This window comes from Acanthaster planci, linkage group LG07 (assembly GCF_054643075.1).
Source record: "Acanthaster planci isolate LZ-2023a linkage group LG07, COTS_SCS, whole genome shotgun sequence".
Lineage (NCBI taxonomy): Eukaryota > Metazoa > Echinodermata > Asteroidea > Valvatida > Acanthasteridae > Acanthaster > Acanthaster planci.
This window is the reverse complement of record NC_141783.1, coordinates 6057107-6076140: the sequence shown is the minus strand read 5'-3', so window position 1 is coordinate 6076140 and position 19034 is coordinate 6057107. Positions and strand designations below refer to the sequence as shown.

The window sequence follows — 19034 nt, the reverse complement described above, 5'->3', positions numbered from 1 at the left end:
AATTCTTTGGTGTTCAAACTTTTGAAATGTTTGCTGTCATGTCCTGTTTAAATTAACCAGAGGACTTCAATTCAAATGCTCATTCCAAGATTTTTATTCAGCCTGTAGCCACAGAAAATAATTCCACTATTCATGCATGAAGACTATTAGCTAATTTGAAGTATTTTTTTTCAATTTAAAATTCTAAAAAGTGAATTCATACTTCAGGCAAACGCCTGGCAATTTTGTGACAAGACAGGAAACAACTGTTCTTCTGTTCAAATAAGTGAGACACACTTAAACTCCAGCCAAAATTCTTGTCCATGAATGGTTCTTGACAGCAAATTCATTTCACATTTCACTCACACAAAGTATCAGCACTGTTTGATCATTTCTACTTTTCTTCATATCAACATCACAGGATCAAAACGATGTTAATTTTTTTCCCCGTGTAGATCCATTACAAATACACATGTCAAAGGCACAAAGTGATCATTTATTATTGATCACACCAACACTATTGTTCAGGATTACTTCTCAAATACAAACCATAGTTGACCAAACTCGAGTTACATGCAAACAAATCCAATATGTATAGCGTTCAGAATTTGCAATACACCTAGATTGCACATGGAAAAATATTCAGTGATTTTAAGTTGTTCAAGCAAGAGGATTGTCTTGTCTAAAAGCTTGAGTTTTGACAATTTCTTCCCATATACCCACTTACAAATATGACAAAATAAAACCTTTCCAAGTTAATATGAATACATTTTTACAGTTCTAATAATACTTGAATGCTTTGCAGTATTCCAATGTGTTTAATGATGGTAACAGAAATGCATGAGAAAATAAAACCTCTTATATTCTTGGTCATTTATCTTGTAGAAACTATTAATTAAATTACATTTCCTTATAACATTAAATCCAACTCTGTTTCAAATATATCTTATGAAGTCAGACTCTTGCAAAATACTATGTAGCCAAAGATAGTTATTCTTCATATGTATATCCCAGTATTTCAAACAGAAAAACCTCAAATCTTAAAAGACAATAGAAAAAAATTCTTGGAAAAATAGAAGTAATGTGTGGTTTGAAGCAATGCATGTACAATGTATCAGATCATTCACAGTGTATGGTACAACAGACTTCAAATATCATAAAAAGTAATGCCATTGTAAGCAAATTTCTAAGAATTGCAATTCCTCATTGCAAATATACTATGACTGCTACAACACACAGACGGCCATCCAGACAGCGCCTACCACTAACCTTAATCAGAATATGTCACCTTGATTCTTGTTGCACTAACCAATGGAGCAACAAAACCAGCTGCTGTGGTTGGCTGTACAATCAAATCCAGTGATTTAGGTCGGCTCCCAACGACCTTTGACACCAGCAGGTGGCAGATGCGGAACGTGCGAGCATGTGCCCGGCCGATGAAGACGACATCTGTCTCCTTGACATCACGGGACTGGTTCGGATCACGCTGCACTCCCTGGCAGTAGACGTCAAAGTGCAGTGCTGCAGGGGCATAACGCCAGCGCAGTGTAACACAGAGGGACCAAAAGGCATCACCCTTGGAGAAGATTGGGAGGGGTGGATGCCAGGACAGGTCAAGGCACTCTAGGTCTGTGACCTGTGTCATCTGGTCTCTCAACATGGCCGGGTCACAAATCTGCAGGAAGTTGTTAGAAAATACAAATCAGAATGTTAAGGGGGCAATTCTGCCTTTGAAATATGCACAATGAGGATGAACATACAATGACACACCCACACACAGATGGACATGGTGGACAAAAGGGCATAGCTACAAAGTAAAATGACAGAAGAGTGACACAGTGAAAATGAAAAACTGCTAGCCACATTGAAATAGTCAGTTAATTCAGCAGTCAAACTGTCACAGATAGCATTTGCAAGTAGCCATAACTATGACATTCTGCCATGACCATCACCACCTAGTGTAACCCCTCACCTCTTTTGTTCCAATCCAACAACCTCTTTCTTCATACTGCTACTGTAGATGAGTTGACTAATTCGGGGGATAACTTTGGTAATGGAGACAATTTGTCCCCCACAACTTGGTCTCAAATTTTCCATCAAAGGAAACTGCACCCTCAGTGTGGAGCCAGCAAGGGCATATACACAAACAATCACTATGAACGTTTGTTAAATACCTTCAATTCACCAAGCCTGAGACTGTAGGATATCTTGCTGCCATCAGCGGCTTTGTGGAAACACATCACTCCAAGTTCCGTCACTTTGGTGTCTGCTGGGAAGGTGTTTTCAGGGAGCAGGTAGTGCCTGGATAGAAAGTTCAATTTCACTGGCAAACATTCTCTCTCTCACTTAATATTTTCTTTGAAAACTTAACATGTATCAAATATTCAGACAGAACAGAATTCAGCATACAATACAATACACATGTAAAACAAAGGCTAAAACAGCAACCACTTAAGCACACATCGCCTTTAGCATACAGTACACATTCAGTTATGTGTTGTTTGCATAGACAAATGAAAGACACATTTACCATTGGTGTTGCAACATTTCATGCTTTTTCACTTTGACAATTTTAAGCAGCAGGACATGTAAACACAGACAGGCAAATTGGCCATTTTCAGTATTCCTTGGGCTTGTATACAAACACTGATGCATCTCTCATGCCCCCTCTTGTATTGGTAATACCTACATGTACATGTTTGTGCCCCATTCTGGTACCAATGGGACTCATGGGGGGAATAAAAACTGAAAAAAAGTAAAAGAGATGAAAAGGGGATCCAACCACCAATTGGCTTGAAGAAATCCCAAACTAATCCCCTTCTACAACTTGTGGTTATTAGTTTTTGTCGTTGATGAATGGTTTGCCCTGCTGGAACTTTGTACCCCCGGAAAAAGTGCCTTCCCTCCCCCCCCAAAAAAAATCCTGCTGACGCCCATGTCTGTAGCTGCATTCAATTTTTGCACACATTTTACAGTTGTCTCCGGAGAAACTGCAGATGGTTCTATCTTTACTCACTTTAGTCTGTGGTGGTAAGTTGCCAATACACGCAAGAAGTGAAGAGTTTTGATCAAGTGTTTAATTTATTGAGAAGTCATAAAAATTAGTTTGGATGGAGGGGCTATCAACCTGTCAATTATCATCTTAACTCATAATTTTTCTCCCAAGTAACTTTCCACCTATATTGACCAGCACAGTACAGGTCCTTCCTGAGTGTAACAGAAACTTTGCTAGGGTCTGATATGAATGGGAGAAGCGAGGGCTACATAACTAATTCAAGGAAGAACTTTGATTTCTAGATCCTGAGAATTCTGTGGGGATTTATAACATTCATCAAAAGAGAGCACTCTAAGCATAATTCTCATTTTCAAAAGGGAACACTCCTGCAAAGATGGTTTTGAAAACCAAACGGCATCACATCAATCATAACACACAGGGACGATAAACCCCTGAAACATGCAGTCCAACGATTCCAGGTTTGAATCCCATCAATTACCTTGTGTTCCATCCACCAGATGTGGTGCCCTGACTGTCCATCCCCAATGCTGCATCCTGCATGGCCTTGTGGCTGCGGCCCACAAGTGGCCCAAATGCCCGGCACTGGTCAGTGATGCCAGACAGCTGGGGCAGTCGTGGATCTAGAAGTTCCGACTCATGAAGACCAAAGGCACTGACGGGCAGCTGACTCTCCTTAGTGGAATCTGATGCAGTGGCAAACATTAGCACTTCATCAGTTGTTAATCACAGTAGATATAGATAAATTAACTACTTGCAGGAACATCTGCTCTACGTAGGAACAAGGGATGGTGTGTTTTTACATGCAAACAAGATCCCTTTAGTGGGAATTCACCATGTGCACAGGTTCCTATATATTTGGCTTACGGTGTGCTGAGCAAGCATGACCAATTTCTGTTGGAATGTGCAGCAGTGTTGTATTTGAGTACTTTTTTCCGATTAGAGAATACAGCTGAGTACTTAGATTTCCGAGTACATGTACATAAAAGTCCAAGTACTTTGCCGAGTACTGGTTTTCAAGTACAAGTACTAGTCCTTCTGAGTATGAGTACTTGTATCTCTGAGTGCGAGTACGAGTACATGTACTTCTAATTAACTAAACAAACTCGCTGCGCCGTGGCATTTGATTCCACTTGAAAAAATTCTCAGTACTCTTTGAAGCCAAACTGTTCAACAGTCAATACAGATGACATGATTGTATGATAGCTATGTACTCATATGACACCAGAGGTTTCAACTTCATAGATTCTTCAAAAGCCGATAGTCAACAATAACCTTGAAAAGCAGCGGCAAAATGTGCTTACACGTGGCCATGCACATATTAGAAGTACATGAAAATGTACACACATACATAGCATACACTCACCATCGGTTATGCCACGTACCCGTATTGCATGCACAACATGCATGGTGAAGTCTGCTTTCCAAACTCTTATTCTTATGCCCATGTTTTTCTATATGCTAGATACGTCGTCAGAATTTTCAGGTCTAGGCGCCAGGCTAGCAACATCCAAGTTAATTGAGAGACCATTCCCAGGAATACCCCAGTCTTGGATCCAAGACACCTTTTGTGGTGCTGTGATCCGTCGTTGCAGTGTGTGTAAATGTGTAATGCGATTCACTGTCACCACACCCTTTTTCCAAGTGTACTGGCTGCTTCCTGTAATAGCAATTCTTCTGATGATGGTTCGTGTTGTAGAGTAAACAGAACAGAATACCCAGCGTTTCGCATATGTGATTGGCTGGTAAGCCCACAGACAGTGAATATTATGCCATTGTATGCACAGTTTCCCACATGCTAGTATTAGATCATCTGTTTGTTGGGCCAGACCTGATTTTCTTGTATTGTATTTTAATGGCTGTAGTAAGTTAAAGGATTTTATAATCGAGTAGTGTTAATCGAGTACAAGTACCTCAATGATTGAGTAGAATTTGGTTCCAATTATTTTGCAGACTGAGTACATGTACGCTTCTTCGAGTACGAGTCCTTGAAAATGTGAGCACAAGTATGATACGCATACTCTGAAAATAGGGCGTCATTTGCAAAATGCACACCCAAGCTGCAGAATGTGCGTGTGAGTGTGATGCCACCACAGTTACGGTGTCTAATCAGGTAAGTCTATAACCCAAACTAGAAGTGACTCTCAGAACTTATGATGGATAGCAATACCTCCAGTTGTCCACAGCAAAATCTTTTCCTTGTTGCTGCTAAGTCTCAGGTAAATGCAAGAGTCCACACCTTGTGATGGTTTGACAGAATAGGACACAAGCAGTGGGTGGGATACGGTTAGGCTGGTGTAAAACACTCTGCAAAGTAACAAAAAAATCAAAAATATCCAAGTCTGTAAAAACAAATTCTGAACTCTGTGAGAAACTTACCCTTATGCCCTTGTCAACTTGGGATGACAGCTCTTTTACATTCCATAGAGCTGTCTCGTATGTTTCAAAAAGTTAAAGATATCAACAATGATGGAGACAGCGTAAGAGACAGCAAAGAACTATGAAATATCTTTCCTGGTGCAATGCAATTGAGGCCTTTTGCAATTACATTCCCTACACAAATTACGTCTGAAACCACTTGTAAACAATTTGGCTCAGTATGACTACAGAATGCCAATCTGAACCAGATCTTAGGTATATATATAACAGGTTTGCCCTTACCCAACGTATATAATAAGCACTGTATGCTCAGTGCTTGTCCGAGAGCTTGCGAAAAAAAAAACCTCACAAGCTTACTCGGGTGGGACTCGAACCCACGACCTCCTGCTTACTAGTGCAGATGTCTTAACCACTCGACCACCGAGCTTGCCGGGATCGGCTGGCCGGTCCGAGTCAAATGAAGCAGCGGGTACCGCGAACTATTTTCAAGATGTATTTTTGCGTTGGGGAGATGTTAATTATATATAAAAGGTTTGCGCTTACCCAACGTATATAATAAGCACTGTATGCTCAGTGCTTGTCCGAGAGCTTGCGAAAAAAACCTCACAAGCTTACTCGGGTGGGACTCGAACCCACGACCTCCTGCTTACTAGTGCAGATGTCTTAACCACTCGACCACCGAGCTTGCCGGGATCGGCTGGCCGGTCCGAGTCAAATGAAGCAGCGGGTACCGCAAACTATTTTCAAGATGTATTTTTGCGTTGGGGAGATGTTAATTATATATAACAGGTTTGCCCTTACCCAACGTATATAATAAGCACTGTATGCTCAGTGCTTGTCCGAGAGCTTGCGAAAAAAACCTCACAAGCTTACTCGGGTGGGACTCGAACCCACGACCTCCTGCTTACTAGTGCAGATGTCTTAACCACTCGACCACCGAGCTTGCCGGGATCGGCTGGCCGGTCCGAGTCAAATGAAGCAGCGGGTACCGCAAACTATTTTCAAGATGTATTTTTGCGTTGGGGAGATGTTAATTATATATAACAGGTTTGCCCTTACCCAACGTATATAATAAGCACTGTATGCTCAGTGCTTGTCCGAGAGCTTGCGAAAAAAAACCCTCACAAGCTTACTCGGGTGGGACTCGAACCCACGACCTCCTGCTTACTAGTGCAGATGTCTTAACCACTCGACCACCGAGCTTGCCGGGATCGGCTGGCGTGAGGTTTTTTTCGCAAGCTCTCGGACAAGCACTGAGCATACAGTGCTTATTACATACGTTGGGTAAGGGCAAACCTGTTATATATAATTAACATCTCCCCAACGCAAAAATACATCTTGAAAATCTTAGGTATAATTTTTAAACATTTGGTTGGTTTTGCGGTAGACTACAAACTGCCTTTTTGATTCCTACCTGAAGGTGTGCACTGTTTTTCTGTTCAAGTTTCCACTCAGCAGCAAACTGCCCCCTCCACTGTACCCATCCTCTGTGCTGTGGGTCATACGCTGGCCTCCATTACTGGCCTGGGTGTGATCAAACTGGTGGTTGTCATAGGTTGGCTGAACCTGCTGTGCACTCAGATTGCACCATGCCTTGTTCATCACCGCCTGCCAGGCAGTGTGGGAAAAATCAATATTAATATGTGAAAAGCCAGACAGTGCGAACTGAACATGGGTAAACATGGACCCTTTTCATTTACAAACACTGCCTGCCAATTTCTATGAACTGCCAAAGTTTGCAGAGAGTTTATTCTTGAAAACAGCTTTCTTATCAAAGTGCACATTTTTTCACCCCCTTTTAGCTAAAGGGGGTTTTGTTGGATGTATTTAAAGTTTTAATGGCTCTGTGAGATTTTTAACACTTTGTGTACTACAGTCACATTTTTGCCAGCCAATGGTACGGCAGGCAATAACTGCACCTGTGTAGCAATGGTGTAAATATTACTAGACCTCAGCAGCAGAACAAGGCATTGTATCTGTGCATGATCTAAAGAAGACGCCCTGTAGGATTACAACGAGTGCCAGTGCAGGGCACTGAAAATATTTCCCTAATTCACAGCCACTGGGCCATCTAATTACATTTAAAGATGCACATCAGGAAAGGAAATTTATGCCTCCTGTAATGAAAGCCTCAGTTGAATATATTCCACTATTCAAAAGGTGGCATGCACCAGTACAGGATAGCATCCTATGGATTACATGTATACGCATTGTGTTTGCATCTAAAAAAATGTTTATCCCTTCAATTTTAACTTAATTAATAACTGATAAACTCATGATTATTAATTTTATTAATTGATAAACTGCAGACAAAGTCCAACTATTCTAAACACATATCTTCATCCTGACCAACTGTTCCCGGTGACAAAAATAAATAATTTTATATTTGTTACATTTTGTTCCTCACCTGACCATTTCTGAAGCCCATTTCTCCAAAGCCCTGACAGAAATTGGTGAAGAAAGGTAGTGAAGCAACACCGTGGCTGGGCAGAAATTCATCCAGCAGGCTCCAGAACCTATTGAGCCATTGATGAGAGAGGGCACATTGTTACCCACCAATAAGATCCCTCAAAACTGACAAATCATATAAGAGAACTTGTTCATGCATGCATATTTAATCAACTGCTTTTTATTTGTTTTTCATTCATGAAAGCTCCATGTGATTTCAGCCAAAGGCAACTGTAGAACTGCAAGTTTATGGAAGGAGTTATAAAAAGGGGAAGATATTAAATCTCCCCCCCCCCGGAACAATCTGCATTGTGACAATAATAACATATACAAAAGTAAAGCAAAGAGTATGTCTTATATTGCTGCTACTGAATGATACTAAGATTGACACAATGAATTCAAAGGGTAAAACGTTGTGTTTTAGAGAATGGTGGTGGACAAAATATCTTTGAATTAAATTTCAGTTGTTCAAGGCTATTGCGAGACTACTTCCTTTCAACTGTAACCTTTCCAATCACTGTAACCTTCCTAAATTTAGTACATGTACTTCCTGAAGATTTCCTCACATTTCCTGTGTTTTGATCAACCTTACTACTGTCTCTTCCTGTTTTATGCAGAGAATTGGACACGTACATACAGTGTACATGTGCATGTACATGTTAAAACCTTCCACAAAGCTAATGTCAAATGCAGTATCTATTAAAAATTGAGCTAAGGAAAACAATATTTTTAGAGTTAACGGCGCAAATCTGAGAACGTTTGCTATTGTTATTGTATCGCTACAACTCTAAAGGTGAATTTAAAGAAGTTGAGTTACTACGCACAGTGAAATTCTTACTTCGTTTGGTTGGCATTGAAGTCTTCTGCTCCATGCTTTTCAAACACCCAGCCAGGAGCAAAAATGGCTGCCGACAAGTTGTTCTGTCGGATCACAGACATAGCCTATTTGTAAAGAACACAACAGAGGGCATATTTCTCACTACACTTTAAAGCAAACCTTTTCATGTTAGAAATAAATACATAAATAAATAACACAAGAAACTGTCTACGTAAACAATGTTTTTAAGAAAACACTTTAAACAAATTGATAGTTCTGTACTACCGTATATAAACTTAAACCCTCAGTTTTTTGTACTTTTAGTTGTGGAAATGTCCTCAACTACAAAATGAGGCACTGAAATGGAAATGTTAAAGGTTTCACGCAATATAAGAATGCCCACAAGACAATGAAATATCAGTATTCATTTTCAGTCCAGCCTACCTTGTTTGTATTAAACCCGCCCCCTCCAAAGCAGTTGCGGCCAAAGACATCCACACCCACAAATACATCATACTGCCGGTCTCCTGCCGCTGTAACACTGCTTGCCAACTTGGCAGCATTCCAAGTATAGTTAAGAAAGATTCCATCACAAGCATCAAAGAAAACCCTAGTAAATGAAATCAGGAGAACAGAATTATTGTTTTCAAAACTTTAAAAATCTTTGCAATATACCAAAATTATTAGTTTTTCAAACATGTGCGACAATTTTTCCCTGAAATCAAAGTCAAAGTTGGAGCACAAAATTACCCCTGGTCATCTGTTGTAAGCTACATTCACCACGAAAAAGCAAGGTTACTACTTTTATCTACGATGTCATTATGCTACCTGCAACGTGGGTGGATTTGCAAATGTTTCAATTTAAAAACTGTTGATGGTGCAATGTGCCAAATGTGTGTGAGATTATAGAAGATACTGACAAAGTTGATAGAAAGATCTTGAGTTTAGAATTAACGAACTTCACAAAACTTGGACTGTCCCCATTTTATGGTATTTTCATGCTGCAACTTTTATGCAGAAACTGCATGTATATTCCCGTCTTCTTTGTTAACCACATGCTACCGGGTGCTTTTAAAAATGCAGTGCATACATACGGGAGATTTTAAAGATTTTCAGTTTTCAGAATTCTTTAAAAATTCATCATTTCATTTGATGGACGTTTACACCCACACGAAGGAACTACTCTAAGCTGACAGGTAACCTTCATTGACTCCTGAATATTTCAGTCAGGCCTGCTGCCCTGTAAAGAGAGCCCAGAATTGTGAGGTGTTGCGTAATTTCCTTTGTCCCCAGTGAATGCGAGTGGCGTCTTTTTTAGCGCGGCCGGATTTGCATGCAGCGGTGCTATGTCGCTCATCAATGGGACCTAGGAGCACTTTCGTCCGCCGTGCTAATCCGCGGGTGCGCTATGTCCAAAACAGTGGTATACTGTTTAAAAGCAGTGACGGATTACCTTAAAAAAAAATGCAAGCCGAAAAATGATGGCGATTCCCAGCAGAAGTTCTTTTGTTCCGAATAGGGCCTTTTGTTACACGGACCAGCTCTTTTGTCCCATTTGAGGCATTCCGGCTCTTCGTATAAACCCATGGTGCTCGAAATGGGATTCCCCGGCAGTAAGAGGTTAATGTATAAAATACCGACTAAAAATTCTGTATAACTTTTTGTACATGTATATGCTACTTTTTCCAGAAGAGAAACTTGAAATCTTCATATACAAAGCAACAATTCTATAATGCTGAATGCTACGATGTGTCAGGCAATGTAGTCTAGATGATATTGTCTGTCATTTCCTACATGAATTCCAAGATGCTGCTCCTAACCTGTTGAGGTCATTCAACATGTCCTGCCATCGCAATGATCCATCTGTGATGACGCTGTCGTACCAAATGACCTTTGACCCTGGCACTTGTTCATGCATCTTGGTTGGAAGGTATCGCATAAACTCCACCAGCTGAGGCATATGTTGCGGCTGATGAGAAAAGGAACAAATTTATCCACACTGAAGTCACCTTCTTTTAATCTGCTATGAGTCCCCATAACTGTCAACAGGCCACAAAGACTTACATGTACATGTACATATAATTATAGCAAAGTTTACCAGAAGTAGAAAAGTAATTATCTAAGATCATTTAAAAAGGTAAACTGCACTGTGGTATGGAAGGGTAAATGCTTTAGAATATGGACGTCAAAGTAAACAAGCCATAATAATAAACTGTAATTATAATTTTCTTACTGTAATATTTGGTATTTAATCTCCTGGTTTTAAAATTGTGACTAAAAATGTGTTTCCGAAATGTAGAAAATGCAAAAACAGTGCTACTATAGATATAAAGATGTAAAAATCAATTAACTCTGCAATTTCAAAGTTGATTTGTCTCCGGAGGAATTGTGCAAAAAGGTGGTTGTCATTCAGTTAGTTCATTTTAGGAAGTGGTTCTTCTGGTTTTAATACCCTTGTCATTTTTTTAAAGCCATTCGTAAATGTCAAAGTCAAATGAAAAAAACATACGAACCAAAATCTTGTTTTCAATGTTGATCAACCATCCGTCAAACTTGTAGTATTTAGCAATGGCTACCAGTTTGTCTGCAAGGGCCTTGTAGGAAGCCTCTGAGGCAAATGCCTGCTCACATCGCTGGAAACCATCCGTCCATTCTGTGATCACCGTGCCTGAGTAGCAAACAATCATGAGTAAAGTAATACCACACTTGACTGTACTGGAGATATACATTGTGGTTTGAATTCCGATGTCCCAATTAGAGCAGTATTACATGCAAACTGTTGTAATAAATCTTTACTGGTCATTTCAATGTTCACTATGTGTATATGTGCACATATGCTATGCCACATTCCAAAATGGCAGATTCCAATGACAAGGTCACATTATGACTAATATTGTTTCCAAATGCTTACAAATAGACTAAAACCCTGTCTACAATGGACTTTATTTTCCGAGGATTTTACCGAGCCGATGGGAAAATGAAAAATGGGCAAATTTTACCACCGTCCGCACTTGGACTTTCAAAGCAGGGATTTTTACCGAGACGCGTGGGAAAAGTAACCGAGCTGTCACTATACATGTTATAATGCCACTTGAGGGCACTTTGCGTGACCTTTCGTGTTCAACCTTGGACCCAACCACAAGCACACCTTTTACAAATTTCCAGTCGTGACAGTTCTTCAAATGATCCATTGGTGGCCCCAATTTAACTTCCGATTATTTCAGTAATAACATCTGCCATCATTCGAGAGACTCGAGAACACAAATTCGCTGCAGGGCAACCAGAATTAAGCCCCGCGGTGTGTACGTGTATGTACGTCATGTGGACGCTCGCAACACACATGCACGGGGTTCGTGTGAGCCTGACCTTGCCAGTAAACCGGATATACGCTTCCCTGAGCCGTTTTCACCGACTCGCACTGTCCGCACTGGACTTTCTGTCTTGGGAAAAGTGTCTTGGGAATTCTTCTTGGCCAGAAGTTGGCCAGTAAAATTTCCGCGCAGCTCGGGAAAAGTAACTGAGAGGAAGTCTTCTGGGGACGTCTGCACTGGACTTAAAATGGGAAAAGTACCCATCATCTTGGTAAGTTTGCCCAAAAAAAGTCCAGTGCGAAAGCTTGGAAAAACAGCAATAAAAGGCTGTAATGTTAACATCAAGGAAAAAAATAGATGTTAAAAACAATGTATTTTTAATGCTAAATGGAAGTGCCTAAATTGACAGTTCTCTTAATATATGAAAATAACTGTCTGATTATTTACCTAGCATGGGAACTCCATTCTTATGAGCTGCATTGGTCCAGCCCGGTGGGGGAACAGTCACAAAATAATGACTGAAATACATGAACATATCCAGATACTGCCAGTGATAAAAACGGTAACAATCGGTCTTGGGGACACCTTGCACAAACCTGCCAAACAAAATAAGGTAGAAAAGACTAGGTTGGTGAATAGTGCTTGGGTGCTGTCATCAAGTATCACCATCAGGTCAAGGTGGTGACACATGATTGTTCATCACTTTACCTTTCTGTCCAGGGATGTGATTGGAGGATTGGAGGAAACAATGAAACTTTGAATGTGAAGACAGTACAGTGTTGGGTCTGGGGCCCGCTTAAGGGACCTGGAAAATCTTTTAATCTAGACGCTCTGAGGTGCATTCTAAGCCTCTCTGGGGCATGTTTTAAGCAAAAAGATTTTGAAATTAGTGCCCCCTATGAAGTTAACTTTGTATTGTAATTTTAGCAATTGTGGATAAATCAAACATTAACATTTCTAATTTCATTTTGTTGAAGCATTTCAATCTCAAGAAAAATGTGAACTTTTTGAAGTCATTTTTACTTGCACATAATGTGTTCCCCTAAAACAAAGCAGGACTTAATTAATAATACACCGCTCATTGTTTCATTCACTCTTTTAGTGTTTATTTCTGTCTCAAAGGCACTTGTGACATTGAAAATTATGTCTCGAGAGCACTGGTAACAAGTCAGAACACTTACTTCATGTGATCCTAGGATACAGTACTTTATATGCTTGGAGAGTTTGACGTCCGATATGAGGGCTTTTTTTCCGCTGGCCGCGTATTTGATTACTTCCTAAACAGTAAGGTACTTCTCCGTAGGCCTTTCTGGGTCCATCTTTTTTATGGTTCCGTATGCTATGGCATTTTGAAAAGTGCCCTGCAAATGTCAGGTGATCGTACCAGATAAAACACCTGTGCCAGTTTGTGCTTGCAAAAGCAAATCTTCCTCTAAAGACCCTTATATTGAAGTTCTACCTACATCGAACTGGTGTATTTTGTAGCATTTAATCTATATTATTGGCAAATTGGTTTTTTCTACCATCCTCACCTCCACATCTGCATTCTCTTGTGGCCATACATCATGTGACAAAAACAGACGCAGTGTATTCGTGTCATGTATGTTTATGTTGCTTTGGATACCATTCCCGATAATTCGGACTACTCTTGTTAAGATTACCTTAAGGTGACATCCGGCCACAAGAGAATGCAGATGTGTGCGGATCATTGAGGGATTATTTTAGTCTGATCCTCAAACAAGTGAATTACGTTACTGATACCATATTCAACATCTGTAGGAACTAGACTACATAAAGCCCAGTAGTATGGTGCTCGTATCGAGCCCAGAATACAACGTGGATTTACGCACACCACAATGTAAACTGTACTACACACACCGACACACACACTGACATGGAGAACGTGTCTCTATGGGAACAGCCTGCAGCCATTGGAGCATGCCACTGTGCTGAAATAGGGTGCCTTGTGGAGACCAAGGAGAATGAGTTGAATAGGTCTCCACAAGGAATTTCTAGACATGTATAGGTCTCCACAAGGATTTCACGAAATTGATATTTGGAAATTGCTGAAAAGGAGAAATTTTTAATGTGTTTAATGTCGCAAATTGAAGTGTTTCATATAAGGGACATTCTGTCATTATTTTAGTCCAGGAGAGTGATTCATATTGAAATTTTGAAAACCTTGTTTCACACGTGACCGAATTACTACTGGAAAACAAAGCCATGTCTCCACAAGGATACAAATTTCGCTATGTGTGTTCTCACGTGTGAGTGTGTAGTCATAAGTGTGTGTATGATATACACCGTGCGTACGTACAATGCAGCTTGGCCCAATGCGAGTGCCAGGTTTCACTTTTTGTTCATGTAAAATGCACGCGAAATACCAGCCTTGTAAAACCTCGTTCTCAAGCACAAGGATGTGTGAGGAATGCACAGTACACACATGTACAATGTACATGTATACAAGTATACTCTTAATATCACCCAGATGTACGAGGTGAAATGCCATTTGAAAAATAGTCTGACCCTCAAAAAGACAGAGTAAACTGCATACACAATTACAAGTGAGTTCATTTTCCCATTCATTATTTAGCATGCATGCGAATGCGATATGAATATTTAATTAGCATATTGTACCCCCCTCCCATTTTCTCAATGGATTCATGCGATTCATGAGGGTCGACTTTTGAGGCCCAAAAAACCGAAATTCCGGGGAAAAAAATCAGAAAAATCACATCCCTATGTCTTAGTTATCCTTATTTCAACTTCTGTTTCACTATTTCAAAGGGCATTTCACCTTTTCAGTTTTTATGCTAATAAGTATTTCCGTATTAATAAGAAAAACTGTGCAGTCATTCCAGAAAGAAGCCTTGATGTTACAAAAGTCCTCCATTTTTGTAGAATTTGCTGGACTCAGTTTTCTCTTCTTTGCTGATTCATTGTTGTTTATGTGCATAGCAATAAGCAAGTGTATCCCTTTCTCAGAAAAATTTTCAGTAAGTCAATTCTGGGTCACAATTCAAACAGAAAAGCCTATGCACTGAACTATGTCTTCCCTAGATGACTTCACTGCCACAACGCCCTCAGTTATCCAGGAAAGCATCAATGATTTTTATTATTTTAAGTGCACTTTTCAATGCATTTAACCAAATACCACTGGAAAAGACTTTTCATAAGCTGGAGAAGAATACAAAATTGAAGGAAATTTGTGTCTAACAAAAATTCATTGCACCTACAATTTAACCTAATGATGGTGAAACACACGCAATGCCTATAAGTCAATGTGGTGAAGTTCAGGATGGTGCTTTTGTCACACCACATCATCACTGAGTCAACTAGTCGCTGTCTGCACCTTAGGCCAAGTGTCATCAATGACAACATTCAATTTTGCCTGGTAACCTATGCATATATTCTGCTTACCCAAACAAAATTTACTAATAGTTGACAAATGGTAACTGACCAAACGTGGACTGCTGATGTATCAATGTGACAATGTCTAACTTTAACCACTTGCTGCCGGGTGCTTTGAAAAAATGCAGTGGATAATGCCGGGTCATTTTTCGAGATTTCCATTTTCAAAATTCTTCAACAATTCATCATATCATTTAACGGACGGTTATACCAACATGTAATCTTGGGGCACTACTCAAGCTGACAAGTGACCTCCACTGACGCCCGAGTATTTTAGCCAGGTCTGCAGCCTTGTAAAAAAGAGCCCAGATTGTGAAGTGTTATGAAACCTTCTTTTGTTCATGAACGTGCCACAGTGCGCTACTGCCCTGTTTTCAATCAGGCCAGATTAGCATGCAGTGGTGCTGTGTGGCTCATCACTGTGGTAATCCGCTAACTCTAAATGCACCAAATCCTGGTATAAGGTTTCAAAACAACGCTGGATTATATCCATTATTGAGAGTGAAAAATGTCAGTAATACCCAGCAGCTCAGTCTTTTGCGCCAGTCTTTTGCATGGTCTTTTGTTACAAAGCCCAAATCTTTTGTCCGGAAACCGGCTCCCCGTCTTCGTGTATTAAGCCCAGCTCCTCGAAAATGGGTCGCCCGTCAGGAAGTGGTTAATCAACACTCTGCTTCATAGTTCTAGTTCTTGGCAGTTCAATGTGATACACATTACAACTGGGGACTGTTATCTGCCTCCCCAAAAAGTCATAATTTTAAAAGGTGCTAATGCTGACTCCTCTGAACTGCCTCTTCATTCAGAGCTAATTTTAAATTGGGTCAAGATGGTGAAACGTGACTATGATGATATACATGTACCTTAAAATTTAACTGCCAAGGGTAATTTAATTTTTTTGTTTCCTGCCATTTGTTTCAGATGAAATTTTGCAATCATCCTATTCAAAAGATTCAAACAGTGTCTGTGAAAATAGCAAGTGATTTGAATTCCACTGACCTGTCATCTATATAACCTCCCATCATGTCATGACACACAAGCGTCCGAGGGCGGGCTTCCCTGGGCTCCACCCTTGCAGCCAATTTAGCGATAGGGATGTTGAATTCATCACCTTCTGGTTTCCAAGAGAGGACATCCTCCATGGTTTTCAGTGGTTGACATATTGGCTCTGATGTAACAGGTTCATACTTCCCTTCTGAGTTGAATGAAAAGATGAACATTATCCATTTGGATAGAATGCTGTAGTAACATGGAACTTTTATCACAATTTCGATGTCTGGCAGTCTGCACTTGCAAACATGAGTACAGTAAACTCTAGAGAACTCAAACCTCAGGGGAATGGCTAAAAAATTCGAGTTATTCATATTTCCAGGTAACAAAAGTTCCTGAGTCTTTGCCACACATAGACGTACACATAGACGTTACCCTAATTTCCCCGGTGGTTGCTATTGGAGACATTATAAGTGATTATTTCCATACGTGTTTATCCAAGAATAAATTTCTGCTAAAAATCATTAGTTTGCTGAGATTCCATTTTTTAAATGTAAAATTATCTATTCTACTGATAAATAAAACATAAACCACCAAAACTGTGTATTTTTTGGCGATAATTCTTCCATTTGGTGCACACCGCGGCACGAAGCGCACAGCCCTGTGCTTGCTTTGCTTAGCCAGGGCCAGCCAGGCCTGGGATTTTCCTGTTTGACCACACGATCATTCCTTTTTAATCGCTTGAGGGTGCACCATTTTGCATTTCAAAATGTTCAAGCATAAAAAAAATTAAACACAACAACTCAATGCACAGGCAGCGGCCCCATGGAGCAGTCAGTCTGCATGTGTACATGTACATTGACAGCCATTAAAACAGCCCGGGAACTACACCGTGTGGGGCATCGCGCACAAGGTGCTATGTGACCAGTCGAAAGGTACATGTAGCCCAGGATTTAGCCCGAGGAGCTGTGTGTATTCTGCATGTACCACGTGGGCCGGGTTTGTGTAATCGGTTACATCTACGTCATACGCAGCGGCAATCGGTGTACACATTTTACATGATTTATTCTCTCAACAGTAATTGTAAAGCCTGAAGGCAAAACCTAATCCTATTATCAGTAATGTGTAAATCGACATTTTAAGGGAGTACACTGGTTTTGTGTTGTTAGTAGGCCTTCATCTTGTTAAGGTAACATTTCAGTTATTGTCGGTAAAAACATTGGATTAGATCGGACATTGGCCAATGTTCCGATTAAAACATCAGATGTCGGATTGGCGGTTAAAACCTACATCGGTTGATCCCTATAGACTACATATATTAAACTGCAGCCCTAGATGGTCTTTGGACTGTGTAACCCAATTTTTTTTTCAAAAATCAGAGCTTTTGGTTTCACTCTCACATCACATCACCAAAACAGACGCTGCGTAATGCACGCTCAATATTACTCTGGATACCATTACCAGACCTAAGGATTCCAACTATTCCTGTCAAGATTCTATCAAGGCGCATCAGGAAATCTTTGGTCAGGGAACCACACTAGTCATAATCAGTAAGGCCAGTATGAAGACTGGGTTGTAAAAGGTTGAAAAAATGTTGAAGAAGAAAGAGCCTGAGGGTAAAATGTCACACAGCAAGCTTCTGGAACCCTCATGCAGTCCATCTATGGAGATTAGGTGGGGCCAAATTAACAATGCACACATTTACCAAGTAACAAAATTTGGCAATAATAAGCCTTATTGCTAATAACCGCATGGCTGATTTTGCACAGCTGTATGTAGAAAGGCATTGTCACTGATTGTGGGATAGGAAAAGGGCAATGTTTGCTCCTTTTTCCTTGCCATGATGCCTTTTATTACCATTGTGCAAAATTACTCGAGATGGCAGCATTAGCGATAAGGCTTGTGTTCCCCCGAATCGCTAATGACGTCACACTTTTCCAAGTTGCTGATCTCCAACATGTCCAAGTTACTCGGACGAGATCACGGATAAATGACCTGGTTATTATATTAATTTAGCTCTTACCAAGTTCTAAAGGCTTTTCTTCGACTTTCACTTTGGTCTGGAATTCTTTAACAATAGCTTGAAGATCATCAGATGCCATTGTAATAATTTGTATCTACTTGGGGGATTTTTACTGGCACAGAAGCCCCGAGGTAGAAAAGGCCGTGTCACCAGGGACGCCGTGATAATGTGCAGTGCACGCATATACAGCGCATCTGCTTTGAAATTAACTTAGTCTGGTTGCTGCCAGACTTCGCTCGCAGAAGAAACGAATTCGTCCAGGTACGAGAGGTCTATAAAAAACACGTATGTTATCGATATCCGCCCACTACATGTAGGTATCAACACCGCCCTCTATTAAATTAACATCCTACTGTACTGTAGCACTTCAGGTTGCGGACCAAAAGCAGTAAATAAGCTGCCATGTGATAAATAACCCAAGTTTCTCAGGTGCTCAAGACACATATCAAATTTAACTTCACTTGTTCACCATTTATTTTCCTTTCAATTTTCAGTGGCTGAAGACTTCTGAAGATATTTCTCTCCAGAGAAAATCGCCCCTCAAAACCTTCATGAGGCCCACCGCAATTTTTGAAAATTGATGCCTTCACTGCATTGCAAAGTAGGAAAAGTTTGAGTGCCCCATTTGGTCCGATTCTTTCAGAAATATAAGCTGGCAGTCCTACT

General features: G+C 40.3%; 1 protein-coding gene across 2 annotated transcripts; it reads right to left on the bottom strand.

Annotated features, from left to right (window-relative positions):
* Positions 1-70: 70 nt before the first annotated feature.
* LOC110978556 (cytosolic endo-beta-N-acetylglucosaminidase-like) lies at positions 71-18576 on the bottom strand. 2 transcript variants are annotated; one of them, XM_022233647.2, is made up of 13 exons: positions 18369-18576; positions 16355-16550; positions 12395-12543; positions 11150-11304; positions 10457-10605; positions 9081-9246; positions 8658-8761; positions 7779-7887; positions 6786-6979; positions 5163-5299; positions 3474-3678; positions 2154-2280; positions 71-1654 (listed from the first exon to the last, which is right to left on the bottom strand). In XM_022233647.2, exons 1-13 carry the CDS (start codon positions 18445-18447, stop codon positions 1250-1252), a joined length of 2175 nt encoding a protein of 724 aa, XP_022089339.2. In that variant the 5' UTR covers positions 18448-18576; the 3' UTR covers positions 71-1249. The 2 variants fall into 2 exon arrangements, with proteins under 2 accessions (XP_022089339.2, XP_022089337.2); XM_022233645.2 differs by lacking the exon at positions 18369-18576 and adding an exon at positions 18051-18190.
* Between the last annotated feature and the right edge of the window lie 458 nt (positions 18577-19034).